The sequence below is a fragment of the Euphorbia lathyris genome, chromosome 6 (genome assembly GCF_963576675.1).
Source record: "Euphorbia lathyris chromosome 6, ddEupLath1.1, whole genome shotgun sequence".
NCBI classification, from domain to species: Eukaryota; Viridiplantae; Streptophyta; class Magnoliopsida; order Malpighiales; family Euphorbiaceae; genus Euphorbia; species Euphorbia lathyris.
This window is the reverse complement of record NC_088915.1, coordinates 57061244-57086244: the sequence shown is the minus strand read 5'-3', so window position 1 is coordinate 57086244 and position 25001 is coordinate 57061244. Positions and strand designations below refer to the sequence as shown.

The following is a 25001-nucleotide window of genomic DNA, read 5'->3' as shown; positions in this document are numbered from 1 at the left end:
ATACCTCATAGTAGGGGTATTTATACTAAATTCCATAACCATCGAGGTAGCCCTTCATTAAATGCCCTTTAATGTGATTCAATGATACATTTTTTTTAATATCTGACCATTAATTCCTTTAAGGAACTAATTAATGCTTATTAATTATGGCAGTTTCCTTGATAACAGCTTGGTGACACTACATGTGGATCTACCTTGAACGACGTGTCCATGTTTGTATGGTGGATGTGGGTCCTTCATGGCGAGTGGTATTTATGAGACATATTCGAACTAATCTATAAGACTGATAATTTTGTTCTAATCTAAGAACACTTTGAGAGATCTAAAGAAAAGATTACACAGAAGAATATGAAAGTTTGTGTAACAGTTCTTGCTTTGCTTTGCTTTTGATTTTCTTAGAACTTCAAAAAATGATTCATTCAGAGTTTTTGTGCGTTGAAGATCCAGTTCTAGAGTTGCAAATGAGGGGCCTTTTATAGTTGACACTTGAGGCTGTGATCATTTCAAAATTCAAAATAACCATTGAGAGGGAAACATTCAGCTGTCGTTTTCACTCCATAAAGGCCAGTGTCAACAGCTAATAATCTTCTATCTTTTACCGTTGACTTGTTTGTTGCAATAAGCTTTAGAGTTGGTCGGAGGCAGACTGGTAACCAAATCAGGCAAAGTTCTCAAGTTGACCAGGAGACAAGCCGTTTGTTGGTTCTGAATCTTTCCTTATCTGGTAAGGCATTGTCAGTTGCGCAGAAGTAAACTCTTGATTTTGTCCAGCGTGGTTGATCTTGTCTTCCGGATTGATCTTATCTTTGAGACAGCTAGGCAAGCTTCTGGATCCTTCTTCCTGTTGGGCTAAAACTTGATCCACAAGCCTTTGTGTAATGGGCTTGGACTTAAGGCTTAAGGCTTTTTATAATTACTTTGAAGTTAAGGTTAACTCAACAAACACATCAGTGTAAATAAATCAACATTTAATTTTAATGTGTTATTAATTATGGATATTAATTTAATTTAATATTTTTGTCATAATCAAAATTAATGTGGAAATTGTGTTTTAACAAACTCCGTTGATATTGGATCTCCGTCACCCCTAGGTCATTGGTCGATATTGGCTTAAGCGATCCACCGTAGTCCATCGAGGACTAGGAGAGTTGGCCATTCGACCTTATAGAAAGAGAGACAAATGTCTCCACAGAAGTGGAACCCTATAGGAACTTTGGCTCCGAGATAGCCCATAGTGCGTGTCCCTTTTTAGAGCAATGTTTAACATACAAGGGGACCTTCCGGGACAAAATCCCAACATATGCATGACGAGACACATATAGGGGATAAAACCCCCTCGATATCGATTGACTGACCGAACGATTGGGGAAGTCTTAGCGTCACACAAGGATTTGGTGTAGTCGAGATTTATCCCTCTAACATTGATTGATTTGCATAAAAAAAAATCTTAATTACCAAAGATTAGATTAGATAGGAGTAAGGGTAATTTGGTGCACACATAAGAGGCTTTCGAATACAATAATTTTAAATTTATAATAATACGAAAATACATATACATTTTTATTTATACGAACCATTTATTACAATAAAAAGTACAATATTTTGTCTGACCACCTAATTAAGTAGTATATGTTTTTTTTGAATGAAGTAGTGTATGTTATTACAAGCAGAAATCAATAACTCATCTATAACATATAATTTTGGCATATACAAGTATAAACTGTATAATATCTTAATTAATTTTCATGTACTCCAAGTAGCTTTTCCCCTTGAGCTTACGAGTGAAGAAATCTTTGACATAATTTTCCATTCCAATCCTTCTATATATGGGTGGGTTTTGCGGGTTGATTAGACTACTCGCCGGTCCAACCTCTGCATCAAATCTTGGGCTCACAAAAAATGCTATTGAAATCCTTTCTTTCTCTGAATTCACTCTTGCCTCGTGCTCTATGCTACGGTACACCCCATTGCTCAATATCTACACATTTTAAAAACAATTAGTAATTATTTTTTTTTTGGTGAAAGGGAGGGATTAAACCCCGGGAAAACAAAAAGGAAAGAAAAACATAAGAAAACTAGGTTCTGATACGCCTAATGGTGGAAACACCACTAGTATCCGCGTCTAGGATATCCTGGAGGCCTGCAGGCGGCACAACACACACTTTTAGTCCTTTGTAATGTATTTAGAAAAATCTAACCACCCAATCCATATATACCTAAATTATTAAGTTTTCACATAATGGTTTCACATTCAACTCCTTACTACTCGGACCAACAGATTTAAAGTATGGACAATCAATAAATATAGAAAAATGATTGACAAACCTCGAGAATGTCACCGACATTGACAACAAGTGAATGGGGGAGGAAGCTAACAGGAAGCCAAAGTCCGTCTTTTTTAACTTGAAGACCGTCAACTCCGTTGATTTGATTAAGGATAGTGATTCCAGTAGCATCTGAGTGAGAAGTTCTGCCTACTACAAGTTCTGGTTTAGGGCATGGAGGATAATATGAAATCCTCATTGATTGCATTCCATCTTCAAACATCTCTTCCATCTCTTTCTCATCCATTTTCAGACCTTCTGCTATGAACCCTAATAGCTTTTTTGAAAGTTCTTGCATCTCCGTTATGTAACTTTCCAAGGTATTCCTGTATGCAATTCACAAATTTAATTCATAATTTGATTGTTTAAGTACTCTAGGATCTAGGAGTAATACATTCGACCAATAATAAATTCACCTTATCATGTATTGAAATTTCCTCAACAAATAGAATTATTAGGATTTAAACATTCGACCACTTAGTCTAATACGCTATGATACCGACATTTAAATTAAAAAGTTGTTTAAACTAATATATAGCAGAGAGGAAGAGAGAGTACCTGAGAGAGGGAGGGAGCTGGGGAAGAAGGTGAGGTCTTCTTCTAGAAATAGGGTTAGTGATCATGTAAAATCTATCTCCCCAATCAAGTTTACCTTGTGATCTTGCTACTGTTCCATAGCCTTCAATCTCACCTTCTCTTATTTTGAACTTCATTTTCTCTTCCAATGGAAGATTATAAAATCCCCCAATCTCATCTTTCACCTTCTCAAGCTTCACTCCATGGTTCACCAACTACATATCACAAAACTAATTATCAGAAAAAGAAAAAGATGTCATCCAAAGGGATAACAAAAATGATCGTGTTATCGTGTCAGAAATTGAAATTACCTGAAAGATGCCCCATTCTTTGCAAGAGGAGTGCAATTTCTGAAGCTCCAACTTTGAGGTCTGATTAGAAAGCAACAGATTGAAGTCAATAGTGGGAATAGTTGCTGCTGGAATATTAATAAGGCTGTCTTGATGATCAGATTGAACAACATACTGGTCTGGAATTGAGAGAATTGGGGTTTTTATGAGTTCCTGAACACTAGGAACTGCATAAATCTCATGGATTGGGTCTGTGGATGCCATTATTCCTTTGGTTAGAGTAAAGTATATATATGTATAAACTAATGGTTGCATATGCTTATATAGCCATAGAAAATATGTTTCTGATTCTACTTTTTAATTACTATATATGTATTTATTTACCCTCCTCCTACTACTTTCACTTTCATCTAGTATTATCATTTCTTCTCAAATTAGGCCATTTACTTTTGGCAGTATTTTGTACTCGTAGATGTGTTAATTGCAGTAGCAGGGGGTTAGATGAGGGCTTTCAACGCCAGAGAGATACAATACTTTTGCTGTTGATCTCCTTTCCATATTTATTAGGGCTACTTTATTTTGTATGGCCAACACACTTATTAGGCCCCAATTATATACATATATATATTTATTTTCTTCACTATTAGCTGGTGAATCCCATTTTTAAGGTCAAATGTGTAAATTCGAGTTTATACTTATAAATAAGTTTTTTTTTTAAAAGAAAACTCTTCCAACAAGTATTTTAATGAGTATTCTCATTTCTACGGATCTTTATTGAATAGTTAAGATGATCTAGTACCTTTTATTACCACCTAGACCACATTCGTGCTTAATGTTAGTTTATGATTAAACTTTAGTTCATTCAGAACGTAATGATAAAGATCCAAGATGGGTTGAGAGGGAGAGTTGATTGAAAACCGATAAAGTTTTCAAGCTTAACTTGAAGAAATTAGTTAGAATCTGCAAAATTAGATAAGAAAATATATTTCTTAAAGCAAAGGTAGAACTTTAGAGAAAGTATAAAAGTAGACATTGTGATTTGATCCATTTGCAATTACAATCCACATGGTTTAAAAGTTGACAAACAGATACTACGTGGTTCATTCTGTTAGTAAAGACTGTCAAAACTATTAACACCGTTAGAAATACTGATGTGACAATTTTTAATCAAATAGTCAAATGATATTTTTGTCATTCTAGTTTTTTTACCTTTTATTTTTACCTAATACCTAAGTTACACTTCATCACTATCTTCATCTCTCTTTTCTCTCTCACCATTTACTCTTTCTCCTTATTTCTTTTATCTTCTCTCTAAATGGAGATATTGTCCATGTATATCGCTTGCTCATACAATCAAAATACATATTTGTCAAGTTAAAACAGGAAATTACGTACAGACGCAACTTTTAGCTGGGTTGTAAATTAGAATTTCTCATCGATTTGCTCTTTAATGTCATACCGATCATAACAAATAACAAGGGACAATTTCTGGCAGTCTAACAAATAAGTTTTTCTGTTTGAGCTCACACAAAGTGTTTGGTTTTCTAACATGAGTTGTGGGAGGCCTAACCAGAATTAAATACAGAACCAAATACTTGGGATGATGGACAAAAATTAGGATGGTAAAATGATAAGATCATGTTTGGGGCAATAGTTTTCAATCGCAAACTATCAAAAACATTCTCAAGCTAAACTTGAAAGAGCCGTGAAATCTGCAAAATTTACAATCTAAACTCGTAGGAATTGAAAATCCCAATTGTTAAAAAGGATGAACCCTAAAAACTCTCAAAGAGATAATTTTGTATTGATTGATAAAAGTTAGTTTCATTATAAGAAAGAGATGAATTTATGTCATCTTTTAACCTAAAGACAAAATGTCATAAAAGCTTAATATATAAATAGTTAAAGAGATAGGGTTAAGGTAAAATGAGATAAGTGTAAGGGGTGACAAACTTATAAATAAGCTGATGGTAGGAGTTGTAAATAAGGGGTGACAAACTTGTAATTAGGAGGAAGTTGGAGAAGGGGCAAGGCCGATTTGCAAGGGCCTTTTAAAAAGTCCACACAACGTGTGTGATTTATTACGAAAAGAACTAGTGACTTCTTAAAGTCCACACGACGTGAGGGCTCTATTTTTCATATGAATTGTCTTCTTTCCCTATTGGTGTGTCAACCCTTTGACCCGGCTTCTCCCACCACCCGTTTCCATACATTCGGTTGACTTGATGCCCTCATCATACACTCCTTCTTGAAAAAGAACTTGAACTTAAGTTACTTATTGAGTATGGAAGAAACTCGTTGGTCTTGAATCGACTTAAAGCTTTCAAATTGAACAAAAGTGTTGTTCGAAATGAATTTATTAAGCCCATTCCACAAACTTCCAGATTCACCTTCTTCACAAGACCTTCATCATATATTTCAACTTGTGACCTGCCCTAGTTTTCATCCTTATTAACATTTGTCTTCTACTTTCCATCAGCATCAAATGGAATATCTAAGTGAAGCTTGTCGAAACACTCTTTAACAATACTTTGAACGTTTTTCCGAACCCCTACATCATGTTGAATGGACCAATCCCGAACCTTCTCAGTCTCCACTTCACTAACTAGAAGACTAGCCACAACCTTCTACCGCTCATAGTCTACCTCAAATAGAATGTCCCGACAACACATATTGATATCTGATATAATTTCCTTCACTGGAATGCTTCCCTATGAGGCGCTGTTGGGTTCGACCGGGGACACTCTGATGCTTAAGTCAGTAAAGATTCTTGAGAAAATAACTATAAGCACGAAGTAAGGATTTAGAAAGTGTACATTGAATACCTCGTAGTAGCGGTATTTATACTAAATTCCATAACCATCGAGGTAGCCCTTCATTAAATGCCCTTTAATGTGATTTAATGCTACATTCTTTATGTTTGACCATTAATGCCTTTAAGGAACTAATTAGTGCTTATTAATTGTGGTGGTTTCATTGATAACGACTTGGTGACACTGTGGGAGGATCTACCTTGAACGTCGTGTCCATGTTTGCTTGGCGAATGTGGATCATTGGCGAATGGTATTTACGAGACGTATCGACGTGGCAAGGACTTCATGGCGTGAGGGCTCTATTTTTCATATGAATTGTCTTCTTTCCCCATGGGTGTGTCGTCCCTTTGACCCGACTTCTCCCACCACCCGTTTCCATACATTCGGTTGACTTGATGCCCTCATCATACACTCCCTCTTGAAAAAAACTTGAACTTAAGTTACTTATTGAGTATGGAAGAAACTCGTTGGTCTTGAATAGACTCAAAGCTTTCAAATTGAACAAGAGTGTTGTTCGCAATGAATTCATTAAGCCCATTCCACAAACTTCCAGATTCACCTTATTCACAAGAGCTTCATCCTATATTTCAACTTGTGACCTGCCCTAGTTCTCATCCTTATTGACATTTGTCTTCTACTTTCGATCAACATCAAATGGAATATCTAAGCGAAGCTTGTCGAAACACTCTTTAACAATACTTTGAACGTTTTTCCGAACCCCTACATCATGTTGAATGGACCAACCCCGAACCTTCTCAGTCTCCACTTCACTAACTAGAAGACTAGCCATAACCTTCTACCGCTCATAGTCTACCTTAAATAGAATGCCCCGACAACACATATTGATATCTGATAGAATTTCATTCACTGGAATGCTTCCCTGTGAGGCGTTGTTGGGTTCGACTGGGGACACTCTGATGCTTAAGTCAGTAAAGATTCTTGAGAAAATAACTATAAGCACGAAGTGAGGATTTAGAAAGTGTACATTGAATACCTCGTAGTAGCGGTATTTATACTAAATTCCATAACCATCGAGGTAGCCCTTCATTAAATGCCCTTTAATGTGATTTAATGCTACATTCTTTATGTTTGACCATTAATGCCTTTAAGGAACTAATTAATGCTTATTAATTATGGTGGTTTCATTAATAACGGCTTGGTGACACTATGGGAGGATCTACCTTGAACGTCGTGTCCATGTGTGCTTAGCGGATGTGGGTAATTGGCAAATGGTATTTACGAGACGTATCAACGTGGCAAGGACTTCATGGCGTATGGCTTTCAGCATATGCCTTTGCCTTGACTTGGTGGATCTCATCTGGTGGCGGAGTGTTTCTTCACCAATTGATCCTTCTTTTTGTAGATATTTATTGGTTTGCCCCAAGAATAATTTCTAGATGTTATGAGATATCAACCCGATTCGGAGTGATCCCATGAGCACTCTTCAAAACCCCAACAAGAATTTGAGTTGAATATCCTTAGACTTCTATATGTTGAAACACCTTTCCACATGATTTTGATTTGACAAAATTATTTAAGTAAAATTAAATATATTCTAAACACACTAAGTTTAAATGCTTTGATTTATTTAACTAATGTGTTTGTTCAATGTTGAGTTATATTGTTTATAAGACATAAAGACTAAAAGGCTTAAAGCCCACACGGAAGTCAAAGCTCAAGTCAAACAGATCAAGACAACTCGGCCCGCGTGTGTAAAACGCAACTCAGCAAAAGAAGGATCTAGAAGACCTTCGTTGAACAACTTCAGAATGAAGCTGCTGAGTTGAATCGACAAAGAGTACAAGACAGCAGCTGAGCAAGAACAACTTCCAGACAAAGTGTTTCCACTTTGGATAAAGTTCAGAAGACACAGGACGCTGTCTAGTTGACCTTACCATAAATGGAGAGACATTCTGCCGAGCTGACTAAAAGCTGCTCAACACTGACCAAGGACAGAAGATACTCAAATCTGATTGGCCGATAGCTCTGAGCAAAACTGAGTGACAACGACAGGAAGCCGTTTCCCTCCAACGGTTATTTCGAAATTTGAAATGACTGATGTCTCAGACGTCTCTATAAATAGAGCCCTTCAGTTGCTTCATTATAACACACATAACATTATCAAGCCACTACGCTGACCAAAATTCTACTCAAGTTCTGTGAGAAAAATCAAAGCAAATACTTACACCAAATTCCATATCTTTCGTGTAAAAGTCTAGAGTGATTATTCAATCATCTAAGGTGTCTTAGCAATTGTTGTTTAGGACAAATCTTTATCATTTCTAGAGATTAGAAAGGAGAGGCTGAGTACTCGGTTACAGTACTCAGCGAGAGATTAGGAGTGAGTAGAGGTATAGAGGAAGGTACTCTTGTTATACTCAGCTTCTAAGTTGTAAAAGGTTTGATGCTCTACCGTTAAAGAGCTCAGTAGAGAATTTGAAATCTCGGAATGTGTTCCGGGGACAGGACGTAGGCTTGGAGGCCGAACCTGGATAAATCTGCTGAGTAATATCTTTCTAACCTTAAACTCCTTAATATATGTATTGCTTGCTTAAACAAAACTGACCAAGTAAAGAGGTCACGTTGAGTTGTGTGTATTGAGTATCTGAGTTCAGGAATAGACTCAAAGTGCTATCTCCTGACTCAACGAAAGAAGCTGACTTAGTCACCAGTTGACTAAGCTAGTGTCTTATTTACTCAGCGCGCTGTGTAATCCTTTTTCAAAGAAAAAGAAGTCAGCCTTAACGTACTTAAATTTTAAATAGTTCCTATCCCCCCCCTTGGAACTAACTTGTTACGTTATAAGGGACCAACAAGTGGTATCAGAGCTTAAAAGCTCACTGTTAAAGGTTTAACTACCTTGAGCTGATCCCCACTATGGCTGAAAATAGCACTCGGTTTCTCCCAGGAAACCAGACAACTCAGATCTTACCTGAGGGGCTGTCCATTACTCGGCCTCCCCTATTCTTCGGGTCTAACTACACCTTCTAGAAGAATAGGATGAAAAACTTTATTTAGGCAACAAACATGAGTGCATGGCTTTCAATAGTCTAAGGCTCGTTTGTTCCTGTTGAAGTTGTGGCTGGCCAAACAGTTGTCAAAGCTGAGGCCAAATGGACAGAGGATGATCTCAAGAAGCTATAAAATCACGCTTCGGCTATAAATATGCTTCACTGTGCGCTTGATGTTGCAGAATATAATAAGATATCAGGTTGTGAGTCAGCACAAGAGATCTGGAAGAAGCTGGAGGTCACCTATGAAGGAACCAACAAAGTAAAGGAGTCCAAGGTGAACCAGCAGATGAGACTATACGAGCTGTTCGAGATGAACGATGATGAGGGAATCTCTGACATGAATGCAAGGTTTACAAACATCATCAACGAGCTCAAGAGACTTGGGAAGATCTTCACTGAGGAAGAACAAGTCAAGAAGATTCTTAGGAGTCTTCCTAAAAACTGGCAAGCAAAGAAGACTGCTGTTGAGGAAGCTCAAGACTTAACCACCTACAAATATGATGAACTCACCGGCTCACTGCTGACCCATGAGATCTCAATGAAGAATTTCGAGGTGAAGGAAAAGTCTGAAGACAAGAAGCAAAAATCTCTTGTCATGAAAGCTGACTCCACTGATGGGAGCTCAACAGATGATGAGGAGATGGCTATGTTCACCAGGAAGATGAAGAGGCTATTCAGAAAGAATGACAAATACACTAAGAAGCCTTACAGAAAGTTTGATAAGTATAAAGTTGAGTCCAGCAACAGCAAATACAAGAAGGACAACTCAAAGCCCGTTACATGCTTTGAATGTCATCAAACTGGCCATATCAAGTCAAGCTGCCCCACGCTGAGGAAAGAAAGGACGAACAGCAAAAAGGCAATGGTGGCAACGTGGAGCGACAGTGATGAGTCTTCATCATCAGAAGCTGATGCCACTGAGTCAGCAAAGATTTGTTTTATGGCTGACGAACTTGCTGAGCCGTGCGTCTCTGAGCATGCTGACCCCTCCATTGCATCTGACGATGAGGAGCAATCAAATGAGGTAATATCACTTCCCCAGCTCAAAAATGAAATGGTAAATGCCTTGAGTGACCTCTACACACTTGTCAAAAAGTGTAATAAGAAAGTTAGAGCACTCAGCAGGCATTATGACGAGGTTGAAGAGGTCAAGCTGAGTGACCTCGGATTCCTTCTTCAGGACAACTCAACTTTGCATGATAACATGGAGATCATACATAAGTCTGTCTCTGAAGTCCAATCAGATTCAAAGAAACTGAGAAAGGACGTCACAACTATCCAGAATCAACTAAAGGTTCCAAACAAAAGAAATATTCCTCTGAATACTCAGTACCGAGGTACTGGTCAGCAGAGATGGAATCCTCAGCGGAATGTCCAGTGTGACTTTTGTGGGAAGAAAGGACACACCACAAAAGTGTGCTGGCACGCTCAGCACTGGGGTGCTGACCAGTCAGTGAGAAATCCTAAACGGAAGGTCAGCTGTGACTTCTGTGGAAAGAATGGCCATACTGTTCAAGTATGTCGCCATAAAATAAAATATGATGCTTTACCTATTGAACCTAACAAGCAAGGACCCAAAAAGAATTGGGTACCTAAGAGTAACTAGTTACATTGCAGGTAAGCCTGAGATGTGCTGAGAAGTCAAAGATGTGGTATATTGACAGCGCATGCTCGAGGCATATGACTGGTGATGAAACTCAATTCATCACATTTGAGCGTAAACGAGGAGGAAGCGTAAGTTTTGGAGACAACAAAAAGGGTAAGATAGTAGGGTCAGGAACCGTTGGAGGTAATCCTACTATTGAGTCAGTCTCCCTAGTCAGCGGACTCAAATATAACTTACTCAGCGTAGCTCAACTATGTGACAATGAGAGAAAAGTTATATTTGATGACACTGGATGTAAAATATACGAGGGTAAAACTAATAAGTTAATTTTAACTGCCCCTCGCATTGATAATGTCTTCATGTTGAACTTGGAGAAAAAGTTTTCAAAAACTGTATGCTTAGTTTCAAAGGAAGAAAATTCCTGGCTATGGCACAGGAGACTTGGTCATGTAAGCATGGACCTCCTGGCCAAATTAGCAAGAAAGCAATTGGTTGAGGGACTGCTAGAACTTAAGTTTGAAAAAGATCAACTATGCCACGCTTGGCAAGCTGGAAAACAAACCAAACAATCTTTACATAGTAAAAATATTGTCTCAACTAAGCGTCCGTTAGAGTTACTACACTTGGATCTCTTCGGTCCAGTCCAGCCGCTGAGTCTGGGTGGAAGAAGATTTTCCTTGGTCATTGTAGATGACTTTTCTCGGTACACGTGGATCATCTTGCTGAGTAGCAAGGATGAGACCTTTGAGACATTTTCAAAATTGATTAGAAAACTTGAAAATGATAAAGACCTAAAACTGGCTCACATCCGAAGTGATAATGGTGGAGAATTCAAAAACCAACAGTTTGTTGAATTCTGTGAAGCCAGCGGCATTGACCATAATTTTTTTGCTCCTAGGACGCCTCAACAAAATGGGGTTGTTGAAAGGAAGAACATAACCTTGGTTGAAATAGCCAGGACAATGCTGAGTGAGCATAGGCTTCCAAAGTACTTTTGGGGAGAAGCTGTTAACACAACATGCTATATTCTTAATAGGGCTCTTGTTAGACCTATACTAAAGAAAACCCCCTACGAACTTTGGAAAGGACGAAAGCCCAACATTGGATACTTTCGTACCTTTGGCTGTAAATGTTTTATTTTAAACACCAAAGATAGCCTAGCTAAGTTTGACTCAAAAGCTGATGAAACTATCTTTTTAGGCTACTCAACAAACAACAAAGCATACAGAGTTTTCAATAAACGAACTCAAGTTTTAGAAGAGTCAGTACATGTTGAGTTCGACGAAACTAACCCTGCAGGAAGATATCTGCCGCTGACCGAGGATGATCCACACTCAGTACCCACTGATCAACATACAGCCGCTGAGTCATTCCCTCAAGGGCTGACCAAAGGTAAAAGTGAACCTCAAATTGTTTTCACTGACCAGTCTACACCTGCAGAGATTGTTGAAACACAGACAGCACAAGACATCAACCTACCAAAGGAGATAAGGATACCAAGAGGACACTCAGAGAGTGCCATTCTTGATGCCGCTGAGAATACCCTGATGACAAGAAACCAACTCAGGAGATACCTCAGCAACGTAGCCTTCGTCTCAGTTCAGGAACCTAAGAACTTCGCTGATTCTGAGGAAGATGAATTCTGGATGAGCGCAATGCAAGAGGAACTTGACCAATTCAGAAGAAACGATGTATGGGAGTTAGTACCTCATCCAAGGAGTCAGAAGACCATTGGAACAAGATGGGTCTTCCGCAACAAGCTGGATGAGCAAGGAAATGTAGTCAGGAACAAAGCAAGGCTTGTAGCTCAGGGCTACAGTCAGCAAGAAGGTATTGACTACGGTGAGACCTTTGCCCCAGTGGCAAGGCTAGAGGCTATTAGAATCTTATGCGCTTATGCAAGTTATATGAACTTTAAACTGTTTCAAATGGATGTTAAGAGTGCATTCCTTAATGGAGTTATAAACGAGTAAGTTTATGTTAATCAACCTACAGGGTTTGAGGATCCTAAATTCCCAAACCACATTTATAAACTCAAAAAGGCTCTGTACAGCCTCAAGCAAGCACCACGTGCTTGGTATGAGAGGCTGACCGGTTTCCTGCTGACTAGAAATTATGTCAGAGGCAAAGCTGATACAACCTTATTCATTAAGAGAAAGGGTAAAGATACCCTACTGGCTCAAATATATGTGGATGATATTATTTTCGGTGCTACTAATGAGTCAATGTGCAAGGAATTTAGCAAGCAAATGCAGATTGAGTTTGAAATGTCAATGATGGGAGAACTCAACTTCTTCCTTGGACTTCAAATCAAACAAGGGAAAAATGGCATCTTCATCAGTCAAGCTAAATATGCCAAGGAGATATTGAAGAAATATGATCTTGAAAATTGCAAGCCAATATCTACTCCTATGGGCACTGACACTGTCCTCTGCGCTGACGAGAATGGTAAGTCGGTAGACAGCAAATTGTATCGAGGTATGATAGGCTCTCTACTTTACTTAACAGCAAGTAGACCGGACATTCAGTTCTCAGTATGCTACTGTGCTAGATATCAATCTAACCCTAAGGAATCTTATTACATAGCTGTAAAAAGAATCCTTAGATATTTGCAAAGCTCAGTGAACGCAGATTTATGGTATCCCAACACTCATGGTTTTACACTCGTTGGATACACTGACGCTGACTATGGACGAGACAAGCTAGAACGGAAAAGCACCTCTGGAGGATGTCATTTCTTAGGAAGCTGTCTTGTATCCTGGTTCAGCAAGAAGCAGGCGTCAGTAGCCTTGTCTACCACTGAAGCTGAGTACATTGCTGCTGGACACTGTGTTGCTCAAGTCCTATGGATTAAGCAACAGCTTGAAGACTATGGTGTTCAAACAAAGACAATTGATGAGGGCATCTGAGATCACAGCTGCTGCGCTGCGTGCCTTGAAGTATGACCAACCCATTAAGAAAGGCACAAATGCTGATGAGGCTGATGAGGAGACAACTGTCTCAAAGAAAGGGAAAAGGACAAATGCTCCAGCTGCCCGAAAAAGGAAAGCTGTTGGGACTCCTTCAAAGAAGGCTGAGCCTCAGGCCAAAAAGCTAAAGTCAGCTGCTCAAAAAGGTCAGGAGAGACCTAAGTCAGCTGAGAAGAGAAGCAGGCAAGATGAGCCTGATACTGAGGAAAGACTGGAAGCTGAGCAACCTCTGAAGAAGAAGAAGTCTTCAGAGCTGACCCCAATTGATGCTATCCCCACTGACATCATTGTTCCTGGTGATTCTCACTTCACACAGTGTCAAGGAACTGAAGCTGAGCATCAAGAAGATGATGTGGAACTCGATGATCACTTCATCACTCAAATGGAAGAAGAATTAGATAACGAAGATCAAGATGATGAGGAGGAAGAAGACGAAGAAGACAGCGATCAGGATGACGCTGAGGAGACAGCAAGTGAAGAGGAAGCTGCTGACCCATCTAATACTGAGTTGGGTGCAGATAAAGAACACGAACAAGCTGACCAGCCCAATGCTGATCAAGAAGAGACTTCTCCTTCTCACTCAGGAGAATCTATCCAAGCTGATCCCACTCCTCCTCGTATAAGAAGATTAGTAAAGGCAACTCAGAAAACGGTCATTGACCTCCCTGTTCAAAAGCCGACTAAAGATCCTTCTTCTTTGAAGCTAAAGTTTTTCAGTAAGCAAACCCCTTCTTCTCAACAAGCTTCTCTTGAAAAGCAAGCCTCTGTTTCTTCACAAAAGGAACAAGCCGACTTAAATGCTTCCGCTAACTCAACGAGCCAAATCGAGCAAGTTCTCATCAATACTGCTGCTCCAAGCACTGTGCTGACTCAGAATATTCCTGCACCAATCATCACTGACAGCATTAGGATTACTACTTCACCGACCATCACTACTGCCGATCAATCCTCTCTTCCAGAAAACCAAGTACAGCTTGAAAACACACTTCCAGTCACTGACCCTGTCATAACTCTGACTCCTCCACAAACTGGTCATACTGAGGAAACTAGGCAACATGATGATGAATCCCTCAACTATCTGCATGCCACCGAGTCTGGTAGAAAACTCATCAACTCGGTGCAATCATTAATTAAGGACATTCATCAAACTGCTGAACTTACTGCTGGGTCTAGTAACAATGCATCAGCTCAGCTGTCTCAAGTCACTCTGCTTCTAAATAAAGTCAAGGGACTGAAGGATTTGCTAAGTGATATGATCACAATTCAATCACATCAGCCCAGACATGACTCAATATCAAAGCTGGCTGAGCTCCAACTGACAACTGTTCAACATCTTAACACTCTTCAAGGCCAATTCCAGACCTTGTCAGCTGCGAATACTCAGTATGCAACTTCTGATGAAGTTAAGATGCTCTTTGCCCAGCTTCACACTGAGCAAATCAAGACCAACAATCAGCTGGCCTCCTACTCTCAATGCTCGGTGGACAAATAAGTGAAGCAGTTCGTCTGCTGAACTTAAATAAACAAGAGATGGACACTGACCAGATGAAGCAGAATGGGATTCTGGTCACTACCCAAAGGACCTTCACACATGTGCGTCATAATAATATCCAGCGCCAATACTATGACTCAGCACTGCTGAAGACCTTTCATCAAGTCTTTACTGCCCTGATAGATTCAATTACTTGGGTAGGTAAGTCTCAAGCTTACATACTGAGCCTGCTCAGCGCCACTGAAATCGGCATACCAAAAGAGGTCTTGAATGAAGGCGTTATTGTTTTTGACGGCATTAATAAAAGTGCCGACAAACTTAAGGAGCTATCCGCCGTACTGACCGCCGCAGTCTTAACCGACTCCTTCAGAATTCCTACTCCTCCCGATGCTGACAAAACGGGGGAGAAAGAACAAGCTAGAACTCAGCAGGAGGCTCCCAGAAGCAGTCAGTCTAAGCAAAAGAAAAAGAAGTAGAAATGGGCTAGCTTAGTTTTTGTACTTAGTCTATAGTCTCTATGTTCTTTTATGCTCATCTTTTGCTATGTATGCTGACTACTTTACTTCAATACAATACTTGCATCTGTTATCCTAACTTGAGTTATTTCATACGATGCTGAGTATTATGTTATAATGTATCTTCAATTACATCAACTGTGTTTATTGTCTATAATACTTGTTGATTGTATCCCATGCTGATCAAATATTTGACATTGTCTTGTATGTTTATAAAATACTGTCTCATAAGACCCATTGAACAAAATGATTACTCAGTGCACTCTGAATGTTATACCTTCCGCTTAATACTGAGTAAAATAGAATATGTTCCATGAGCTGACCTATATCTGAAAACTGACCTTAGACTCACTCAATTAAACCTTAAAATGTTTAGAGTAAAACTAAGTCAGTAGCTCAACCCTGACGGGGGAGTTTGCTAAGAAGTAATAGGTCAACTATCATGGGGGAGCTCAACACTGAGTTCCTCGCTGAATAGTTTTGCCAACATCAAAATGGGGGAGTTTGTTGAAACACCTTTCCACATGATTTTGATTTGACAAAATTATTTAAGTAAAATTAAATATATTCTAAACACACTAAGTTTAAATGCTTTGATTTATTTAACTAATGTGTTTGTTCAATGTTGAGTTATATTGTTTATAAGACATAAAGACTAAAAGGCTTAAAGCCCACACGGAAGTCAAAGCCCAAGTCAAACAGATCAAGACAACTCGGCCCGCGTGTGCAAAATGCAACTCAGCAAAAGAAGGATCTAGAAGACCTTCGTTGAACAACTTCGGAATGAAGCTGTTGAGTTGAATCGACAAAGAGTACAAGATAGCAGCTGAGCAAGAACAACTTCCAGACAAAGTGTTTCCACTTTGGGTAAAGTTCAGAAGACACAGGACGCTGTCTAGTTGACCTTACCATAAATGGAGAGACATTCTGCCGAGCTGACTAAAAGCTGCTCAACAGTGACCAAGGACAAAAGATACTCAAATCTGATTGGCCGAGAGCTCTGAGCAAAACTGAGTGACAATGATAGGAAGCCGTTTCCCTCCAATGGTTATTTCGAAATTCAAAATGACTGATGTCTCAGACGTCTCTATAAATAGAGCCCTTCAGTTGCTTTATTATAACACACAGAACATTATCAAGCCATTACGCTGACCAAAATTCTACTCAAGTTCTGTGAGAAAAATCAAAGCAAATACTTACACCAAATTCCATATCTTTCGTGTAAAAGTCTAGAGTGATTATTCAATCATCTAAGGTGTCTTAGCAATTGTTGTTTAGGACAAATCTTTATCATTTCTAGAGATTAGAAAGGAGAGGCTGAGTACTCGGTTATAGTACTCAGCGAGAGATTAGGAGTGAGTAGAGGTATAGAGGAAGGTACTCTTGTTATACTCAGCTTCTAAGTTGTAAAAGGTTTGATGCTCTACCGTTAAAGAGCTCAGTAGAGAATTCGAAATCTCGGAACGTGTTCCGGGGACAGGACGTAGGCTTGGAGGCCGAACCTGGATAAATCTGCCGAGTAATATCTTTCTAACCTTAAACTCCTTAATATATGTATTGCTTGCTTAAACAAAACTGACCAAGTAAAGAGGTCACGCTGAGTTGTGTGTATTGAGTATCTGAGTTCAGGAATAGACTCAAAGTGCTATCTCCTGACTCAACGAAAGAAGCTGACTTAGTCACCAGTTGACTAAGCTAGTGTCTTATTTACTCAGCGCGCTGTGTAATCCTTTTTCAAAGAAAAAGAAGTCAGCCTTAAAGTACTTAAATTTTAAATAGTTCCTATCCCCCCCCTTGGAACTAACTTGTTACGTTATAAGGGACCAACACTATATCCCTCACATCACTAACCTGGATGTTATGCTCAACCTCTAGTCGTCCATTGCCGACATCAAATGGAATATCTCGGCGACACTTGTCAACCCACTTTATTTGATCCCATGAACACTTGTATAAGCTCCTTCATTGTCTTGAGTTAACAATCTCGGACTTCTAGATTCACCTCTTCACTAACTTGGACACTATCCCACAACTCTTGAATTTCTCCCATCTTCTCTATATTTCTTCGGATGCCATTCCTATTCACTAAATGCTCCAAGAAGTGCACCCTCTTCTCCACAAGGTTACATCTCATAGACTCCTCATAGGGTTTATGCTCTTTCAACAAACCAAGCATAGTTTCCAACACATGCATTTCTATAAAGCATAAAACAACGAGTTCAGATTTTACCAAGTGGGAGACTTGATTCATCCGCCTCATGCATATGCTAGGAATCGCAGGTCTTCATAGAGGCGTCACAAGGTACCATTTATTCTTCTTTTGAAGCTCACTCTTCCATGAGGAAGACTTAGTACATGATCTCCGAGATCCTATTCAATGTTAGGCAGTATCTTCCCTAGTGGTAGCATCCTTGACATACTCAAGCATTGGTCAACTCCCATTGGATTAATCTTTACCGTCTTATTTCTACAATATCACACATAAATTCATCTTGATAAGCCTCAATGGCGAAAGGAACTCTACACCGGTGAGTAACTCAAAGCTTCTCCATATCGTTGACTAATGTGATAAGGTGTTTATACATGTTTATAGGTTGAAATGTACCATTCTAGCCACAAAATCAATCATTTTAGTAAAAGAGAATCATAAAAACACCCATTGTAATCATTGACACACTGTATGCAACCATTCTAGTTTTAATATTTACGACGAGATGTCCCGTCATAAAATCAATTTTTTTTTTTTTGCAATTAAACTTATCTCTATTGAATTTATAAATTCTAAAAATAATAAAATTGAATATTTTCTTGCTCACCCCTTGCATTTTTTTAACCTTTCTTGTAGTATAATTTGCACATGGAACATATTATATATATATAATAAACTATGGTACAATAAAATAGTTTATAAAGTATATATTATGTTGACCAAGAACAAAAAAATTGACATTAATATATATGATTAAATTGATACCTGATCTTGAGTTGGTTGATGTTTGAAGTTTATTTTATGAGTTTGTAACCCTAAGTATATAGCAATAAGCAATTGTCCTCTTATACTAGAAAATATTATTATTATTATTATTATTATTCCAGAAATGAGAATAAGAACAAAATAGTCAAGACAAATGTTATTTTGGAGTGGATCTTAAAATTATATGTTTTTAAAGAACAAAATAGTGAAGACTAATTCATTCACACCTTGCCCTTTGGGGAGATGTTCTAGTTCTTCCACAGATAAGGTGTCTTGGCTTTATATATATATATACACCTTTGCTGTAACTGTTTCTGATAATTCAGTTCTAATTCAACTGATTTTTCCAGTCAAACCAACTACTTCTCATCCTCTCAATTGTCACATGGTCATAATCATGATAATTCACAAATATGAATATTTTGGAGATCCGGCTTCAGAGACACAACCGGATTCATTTGAACGTTCGGTTCGGTTGGTACTTCCCAAAACTTCTTCCTTCCTGAATTAGGATTCTTTATTTTATCCTGTCTCGTCTCTCTCAGAATTCTTTTCTTAATAGAACCAGTTTTCTCCTAATTAGACCAAGAAGGTATTTTGTTTATTCCATTTTCTTTTCATGTTTAACTTTTCAAATTAAAAACGAGAGTTCTAAGTGTTTAGTTAGAGGATAACTATTTTTCTTTTATACATGAAAAGTTTTTTTTTTTCATAAAAAGAATCTATGCTTTTCAAATAGTAAACAACAAACCCCAAACAACAAGTAAATCAAATAGATCTTAAAAAGTCTCTAATACTATATGAACTCCCTTGAAAGGTACATAAATAATCTAGCATAATGATGTTATTGCTCTATTTTCTCTTACCATAACTGATTTGAGCATCAGATAGTTCCTTGCTTAATCCAGTCAAAGTCTGTTTTTGCAGGATTAAAGAAATCACTTCACTCATCTAGGCGGATAACTATTCATCATCTACATCTTCAAAGAGACCTTCCGAATTTCTTTAATCAAACCTTCGGATCTTTAACATTGAAATTTTTCACAACGTTATCAATATATATATACAAAGAGGCTAAAAGGGAAGTAAAGAAGGTCATACGAGATGCTAGAGCAAAGGTGAATCGGGATCTGTATACAAGATTGGATACGAAAGAAGGAGAAAGAGACATATATAGAATTGCTCGGATGAGAGATAGGAAGACGCGAGATCTCGGAAAAGTTAAATGTGTGAAGGATGTGGACCAGAAAGTCCTAGTTGGAGATAAGGATATCAAGGAACGATGGAGGTCCTATTTTGATGACTTATTTAATGGAGATCGCCAACAAGATGTTGGAGATATAAGTATCCATCACGATATGATAAATCACGAATGCCTGCGGAGAATTCAAAAGGGTGAAGTCAAAATGGCATTAAGTAAGATGAAGTTGAAGAAAGCAGTAGGACCTGATGGCATCCCTATTGAGATTTGGAGATGTTTGGGAGAAAGAGGAATCGAATGGTTGACGACGTTCTTCAACAAAATTTGGAGAAACAATAAGATGCCATCAGAATGGAGGAAAAGTACCTTAATCCCTTTGTATAAGAACAAAGGCGATGTCCAAGATTGTGCCAACTATCGGGGAATCAAATTAATGAGTCACACTATGAAACTTTGGGAGCGAGTGATCGAACAAAGGCTAAGGAGGACGGTGAAGATCTCGGAAAACCAGTTTGGCTTTATGCCGGGAAGATCAACTATGGAAGCCATCCATCTAATGAGACAATTAATGGAGCACTATCGAAATAAGAAGAAAGACTTGCATATGGTTTTCATTGACTTAGAGAAAGCATATGATAAGGTACCAAGGGAAGTACTTTGGTGGGCCTTGATAAGGAAAGGCATTTCGCGGAAATATATTGACATCATAAAGGACATGTATGAGGGAGTATGCACGAGTGTACGTACTAGTGTTGGGAAGACTGAAGAGTTTCCTATTACGATTGGAGTGCATCAAGGTTCCGCACTAAGCCCATTTCTTTTTGCCATCGTTATGGATGAACTAACAAGTTCACTTCAAGATGGTATACCATGGTGCATGCTGTTTGCAGATGATATCGTGTTGGTTGATGAGACGAAAGAAGGAGTGGAGAGGAAGTTGGAACTATGGAGACAAACTCTAGAATCTAGAGGCTTTAAGTTGAGTCGAAGTAAGACAGAATATTTGGAGTGTAAGTTTAGCGGCCGTAGGAGTAGGGAGGCAGGGACAATCACCCTAGATGGGAGAGTTGTTCAGGCCTCGGATTGCTTCCGGTATTTAGGATCTATTATCCAAACGGATGGAGAAGTAGATGGAGATGTTGCTCATAGGATTAAAGCTGGTTGGTCGAAGTGGAAGAGTGCTACGGGTTTCCTTTGTGATCCCGGCATGCCTAATAGATTGAAGGGAAAATTCTACCGGACGGCAATTAGACCAGCATTGTTATATGGTACGGAGTGTTGGGCAGTGAAACACTGCCACATCCATAAGATGTCGGTGGCGGAGATGCGTATGTTGAGATGGATGTGTGGTCATACGAGAAAGGACCGGGTGCGTAATGAAATAATTAGGACAAAAGTAGGGGTCACATCTATTGAGAATAAAATGAGAGAAAACCGACTAAGGTGGTTTGGCCATGTGAGACGTAGAGCGCTTGATGCGCCGGTTAGGAGAACCGAAGAGTGGCAAAGGGATGTAGTGGTGAGGGGTAGGGGAAGACCTAAGCAAACTTGGAGGAGGGTGATCGAGAGTGATATGAGTTTACTGGGAATTGAGGAAAATATGGTAGTGGATAGGACGGATTGGAGGGAGCGAATCTGTGTCGCTGACACGACTTGACTTTCACGGTTTTATATGATGGTTCATGTTAGCCGACCCCGAATCATTTCGGGACTAAGGCTTTGTTGTTGTTGTTGTTATCAATATATATATAAATATATATATTCTAAATCAATAAATAATATATTTTTTTTGTTATAAACCATGTAGGATTAAAAGCAGTGGCGGAGCCAGAAATTTATACTTGGCGGCTAATTTTAGCCGTGTGGGTTGGAGTAATTTTTCAAAGTCCAGCCCGTTAGGGATGGGCAAAACTTTTTTAGCCTCCAACGCGTTAAAATACCGTCGTTTTGGTGTGTTGGTTAAGTACCCAATATGAAATTAATTTTTTTAATGATAAAGACATAATAAAAATGAATTAAAAAATGTTAAATAGTCTATTTAAATTAATTAATAATAACATAATTCTATAATTATTGAAAATAAAGTTCAAATAAATAAAAACTTTTTTAAACATTAAAATGAGATCAATGAGAATTGAACTCAACACTACTTGAATTGGAACATGCATCTTAACCATCTCATCTACATTATGATATTAAAACAATCTTACCTAACGTGTCTATAAACTAATGTTAGAGAGTTACAAGGGGCGGAACAACCGATACTCAATGGGGAAGCCGGTGGCCAGAGGGTTTGGACGGTAGAAAAAATAGCTCTCTTTCAAGAATCTCATATTGTTAGCCTAAAGGGAAGAAGAGGAAAAAGTGTATATTAGTTGTTCAAAGTCCCACATTGGAAAATCTATACTTTATGGAGAAGTTTGGAAGACTATATATTGGGGCTTGGGTTTTAAGCTTAAAGTGCCCCACAACTAGCCTTCTCTAATTTTTCTAGTCGTTTTCGCAACATAGACCTCATCGGACCCTAGACTAGCTCCATCCCTGATTATATATCTCCAATTAGACCTGATTGTGGATCTGGTTGGACGGATTTGTGCGAGGCTTGAACTTTGAGATTAATTTCCAAGCTTAAGTAGGTAACGGATCCGTGAACAGGTTTATGACTAACTCTTGATCGAAAAACCCTCAAAATCACAAAGACATTAGAGACAACCTAAGTGGTTACCTTAATTAAAGCAAGAAAACCTAACCCTCTCACCCTATAAAAGAAAGTCAACGAAAGCAATAGGAAAAACTCAAGAGGTTAACGCAACTACTAATCAATTTGCCAAAACTAAGTTCAAAGGAATTCGGACATGTTAAAGAAAAGCAATAATTAAGCAATAATATCTCTTAATCTAATAAGGATTATCGCACTACTAAGAAAAACATTATTATTAGGTTCAAAAAAAAGAAAAAAAAAAAAAGAAAAACATTATTTGAGTAAAAAAAATTCTCCAAAAATATTATTAGAATAATAATAGTCGCCCATATATATCTAGATATATTGGCACATGTGACATGCCAGGATAGCATATGTCCTTTTTCTCTTTAAAAAAATAAAAATAATTATGTTACGTCTGATATAAGGCATTTCCTAAGACAGTTGAAACAAAAACGTGCATAATTACAAACTTTTATTATTATTTTCTTTTACAATAAAATAATAAAGTAAAATGGATATGGTTTGATGAATTGGCAATCGTATTATTTTAATTACTTATTTACAATGTTTAGATAATACCATACAGAATAGAGCCACGTTTATTATTATTATTATTATTATTATTATTATTAAGAAGTAAGTGGAGATCTGCTGAAAATAATGACCCAGTCAAAATAGTATAATTCATATCAGCTCGTCATCACTTACGACATCTGATGCTTAGCATGCATTATTATTATAGGCTTAATAAGTTAATACCCATTTAGATACCTAACTAAAGTTTCAAAATCTTCGATCAAATCATTGAACTAAGTAAAATTCATCAATTAAGTTTACAGTTCCAACAAAAATCATTGATTAAAGTCTTATTACCGTCTGTATCATATAGTCACAATTTCTGATTTTAGAATAGGATTGCGATTCAATTAATGATTTTTGCTTAATTCAGAGACATGATCAATGATTTTAATAGTTTAGATTCCTAATTGTTCGATAGTTTAGATTCCTAATTGACCTTAGTTTATTTTGGAAAGCCAAATTGTGTGATTCCATTATTATATAGACTTAAAATACTATTTTATTTTTATTTTTAGTTTTAGGACATAATACCCAATGTCCAAAAACTAAAGCTTCAAACTCGTTTAGAATCTTAAACTATTAAAATTATTAACCATGTTTCTAAACTAAACAAAAATCATCAATCGAATCCTCATTTTAAACGAAAATAATCAATTGAGGTCTCATCGAAAATCATTCAGTTGAATAGTTTCAGACCTTTTTTCCCAAACTCATTTTGAACCAACACAAAAATTATTATAGTCTATATCAAATAGTCATAATTTCTGATTTTTAGAATATGATGGTGGACTCAATTGATGATTTTTGCTTAGTTCAAAGACCTTATTGATGATTTTGATAGTTCGCGTTCCTAATTGACTTTGAAATTTTCGTTTAGGGAGCCAAATGGATGTGATAACTTATTTTTATAATAACGTTATAAGTAAAATAATACATCATATATAAAATCTCACATAAATACATGATAAAGTATAATACAAAATCCACAAAGGAAAAATGAAAGATTACAAAGAGCAAAAATAACTATAAAAGGTACAACTAAAACAAAAAGACGATAAATCTTATACTTCTCGTGAATCTAAATCCGCATGAAAGCAGTTGTGAACCAATCGTCATCATTTATAATTTCTTTAGGCCAATCGATTTGAGTCATTTCTACATGTGTAGCCTCATAAATCTGTGGATCTACATATAAGATAATTAGGGCAGACCCTTGTCATAGGGCTCAAGGATGGAGGGCCCCAAATTTTTTTAATAGGTCTATAAATATATAGAGAGATAAAAAATTTATATACATATATTAATATTAGGAAAAAGTATGAAAAAAATGTATGTGATCTGCACAATTTACAAACAGAGATCCGTGGTTTAAAAATTTGTACATAGAGTTATGTGGTATGTTTTATTTACAAAACAAAGTATTACAATTATAAAGTTAAGTTATGATTACAACCAAAAAGACATTTTTATCTTAAAAAAATTAGTCTTACATATCAACAAAACAACCTCCCAAAGAATAACTCTCTAAATTTGAAACAATAAAACAAATGGTGGATATTTTATGTTTTTTACTAATTTGATAGTTTATGACGAGATTGATATTTAAGTTCATTTTACACCGTTGCAATTTGATTTTGAGATCTATGTCTTATGTCTTATGAATATATAAATATAATTTAAATGTTTTTTAAAAATACTCCTTGTAATTAGAACTTAACAATGAATTTCAAATACTTTGTTTTGTTAAAAAAGAAGAAGCATACCATATACTTTTATTTGCAAACTTTTAAACCACAAACTTCTATTTGCAAATAGGACAAACCACGAGCATTTTTTTTATACTTTGCCCTTAATATTATTTATGTTGTAAAAGGCTTAAATAATTGAAATTTTAGACTTAAAAGTAGGAATGACAACGGGCTTGTATTGCTCTCCCACAACCCC

At 37.4% G+C, this 25001-nt stretch overlaps 1 protein-coding gene across 1 annotated transcript; it reads right to left on the bottom strand.

The window, feature by feature from the left end:
• Positions 1-1536: 1536 nt before the first annotated feature.
• Positions 1537-3653, bottom strand: LOC136232019 (oxoglutarate-dependent flavonoid 7-O-demethylase 1-like). The gene is made up of 4 exons (XM_066021056.1): positions 3212-3653; positions 2883-3115; positions 2326-2650; positions 1537-1978 (listed from the first exon to the last, which is right to left on the bottom strand). Exons 1-4 carry the CDS (start codon positions 3503-3505, stop codon positions 1733-1735), a joined length of 1098 nt encoding a protein of 365 aa, XP_065877128.1. The 5' UTR covers positions 3506-3653; the 3' UTR covers positions 1537-1732.
• Positions 3654-25001: the final 21348 nt, after the last annotated feature.